The sequence below is a fragment of the Montipora foliosa genome, chromosome 7 (assembly GCF_036669935.1).
Source record: "Montipora foliosa isolate CH-2021 chromosome 7, ASM3666993v2, whole genome shotgun sequence".
NCBI classification, from domain to species: domain Eukaryota; kingdom Metazoa; phylum Cnidaria; class Anthozoa; order Scleractinia; family Acroporidae; genus Montipora; species Montipora foliosa.
Genome location: NC_090875.1, coordinates 7,169,742 through 7,172,241, shown reverse-complemented (window position 1 = coordinate 7,172,241; position 2,500 = coordinate 7,169,742). Strand labels below are relative to the sequence as shown.

The window sequence follows — 2,500 nt, the reverse complement described above, 5'->3', positions numbered from 1 at the left end:
GAATTTCGACGAATTTCGTCTATTGTTCTCGCGAATTTTCGACGATATGTCGGCGAAATTTCGCGAGGTATTTCGCGTCGCTCAATGCGATATTTCGAAGAAAATGCGGCGAAATCTTTCGAAATTTCGAAGTAACGAACTTTCCTTCTTGCGAACTCTTTCGAAATTTCGAAGAAACGAACTTTTCTTACTTTCGAAATTTCGAAGAAATGAACTTTCGTTTCTTCGAATTTTCGAAGCAGTGAACTGTCGTTAAAAATACACTGTACATTATCATTGCAGTAACATACATAACTCGGAACCAAACGCGCTTTGTTGATTTATTTACGCCATGACTGAAGAGCGTTTCAAAAATGAGCTAGAGAGATTTATCCCGCACCCTGCTTCAGTAGAGTAACTGCCCGTTTGTTTTTAGACAAAACAAACCTTCAAGGACTGAATCATAATGACAACAAGCGGGATTGTAAAACTCCACGATCTGGATTACGCATGCATATTTCCGGGACGTTACAAGTCGATAATTTCGATAGTCGATAAAAGTCGATCGTTGTCGATCAAATTCGATACTAATCAATCGACAAATATCGGATGTCGATAAACGTCGATCACACAATTTTTTGTGATTATCGACTTTGATCGATTTCAATCGACAAGTATCGGAAATACAAAAAAAAAAAAGGTTTATAGCGGGAGACGAGGCTACAGTTGCCAAGCACAGTTTAATGAAGCAGGATTGGCTATGCCAAGACTTTATTTTACCGATTTACATTTATTTATTGATTTACAGTTTTTTATTCAACTTTATTATCATACGGATTTACTTTAAAGCTGTTTACATTTTCATGGGCGATTGAAAAATGTGTCAGCATTTTTGTCGATAAAATCGATATTCAGTTGAAAATCTTGTGATTATCGACTTTTATCGACAAATTAAACTTGTTGATTGACAAATATCGAGTATTATCGACTTATCGACTACGTTTTCGATGATCGACTTTGATCGACTTGTAACGTCCTGATATTTCTGGTTGAAATCTAACTCCGATTGAAGGTCAAGCTTGCAATGTTTTGATCCTCTTCATAGACAAAAAGCGCTTTCACTTGCATACCAGTAGTTCGAAAATGTGAATGATTTCAGAGAAACATAGAATCGGTTCAACAATTCACCAACGTAAAAAAATTATGACAAATGTGTATTATTTGCCGCGGGCTGTAAAACTAGTGTCGTCACTATATAAGAACGGCTGCGTAGGAGACTAGCTGTAAAACTAAGTAAATGTAAGAGACAAATCTTGATGCATCATCTGGTTTATTTAAGGTTTACATTGCATTCCCAAAACAAAGAAAACGAATCTGAAATCTACCTAGATTACATGCAAAAATACACACACAGTTGCCAACAAATTAATCTTGCCTAGTTTGTTTGTTGCTACTTTTTCTGAAGTTTTGGCAGCGTTTGTGTAGTCTGTTTGAATAAATTTGTTTGTACTAATTATTACTAGTAACTGTTGAACTAGTGCAATGGAGAGTTTATTTTAACGCATTTCGGTGTTAGTCAGAGGAATCTTGAGCGTTCGAGTCTCTGTGAGTTGCGTTAGTTATCTTGACGGCTTGCGCGTGCCGCCTCAGCTGTTACAATGTACTTGCCTCAGCCTCGAAATTTCGCTGCATTCTTCAAAACTTTGAAACACGCTTCGAGCATTCTTCGAAATTTCGAAACATTTCCTTCGAAATGTCGAGAATCAAAATTGTCGTTCAAATTGTTGTTCGAATTTTCGCTGGAACATTCGCATACAATTTCGAAATTTCGAAAGTGTCCAGACAATAGCGCTTTCGAAAATTCGTCGAAAGTTCGGCGATATTTCGTTTTGTTTCAAAAATCGCTGGTTTTCGTCGAAAAGTGGCGAAATGTCTCGAAATTCGTCGAAATTCGCTCTCATTACTTTTGCACAGTACTTTATGCTGATATTCTAGAACTTTTTTTAGTGTAACAAGTAAGAGACTCATTTATTAAATATTCTGTACCTGGGCCAACTTCCAAAGACATTCGCAAGAAGTTTCCTGCCGAGGACTGTAGCAAGTATGCTTGCAAAGCCTGGTGGCGCTTGGGCAAAGAATAAGTAATATTCTTAAAATTGTTGCTTTTGTCAGCTAGCCTCTTGAAGTAGTGATGCTTTGCTTCAAATCGCATTGCCCAGTTTCTCACCAGTGGCCCTCTCCTACAAATTAACACCAACAAATATGAAGTTGAACCTTTAGTAATTAAATGACTTCAAAATATAAGTAACAATGTTCTGTTTTAGTCTAGATCATATTTCAACCCCTAAGAATTTTTCTTTAGTGAACATTGGAAAACCTTTCCCCCTGAAAAGTTTATTCTAGAAGTACCTAGCAATTTGCGTTGGGTAGTGGACCATGTTGTGGTGCTTTGGAAGGTGTCGTCTCTCATGAAGTTCTTTGAATCCCTCAAGATACTCTTCAATGAGAACTGCAAGATATG

The 2,500-nt window shown here is 37.1% G+C and overlaps 1 protein-coding gene and 1 long non-coding RNA gene across 2 annotated transcripts in view; one reads left to right on the top strand and one right to left on the bottom strand.

Moving 5' to 3' along the window:
- The window catches only part of LOC138010938 (uncharacterized), a 315,970-nt gene that overhangs the window by 52,098 nt on the left and 261,372 nt on the right, over positions 1–2,500 (top strand). The window lies entirely within an intron of this gene.
- The window catches only part of LOC138011087 (uncharacterized), a 5,583-nt gene that overhangs the window by 1,877 nt on the left and 1,206 nt on the right, over positions 1–2,500 (bottom strand). The window contains exons 2-3 of the mRNA XM_068858083.1: positions 2,389–2,500; positions 2,026–2,219 (exon numbers count right to left, since the gene is read on the bottom strand). The exon at positions 2,389–2,500 is cut by the window's right edge and continues 138 nt beyond it. Coding sequence (XP_068714184.1) covers positions 2,026–2,219; positions 2,389–2,500 — 306 coding nt within the window. The remainder of the gene's footprint in view (positions 1–2,025; positions 2,220–2,388) is intronic.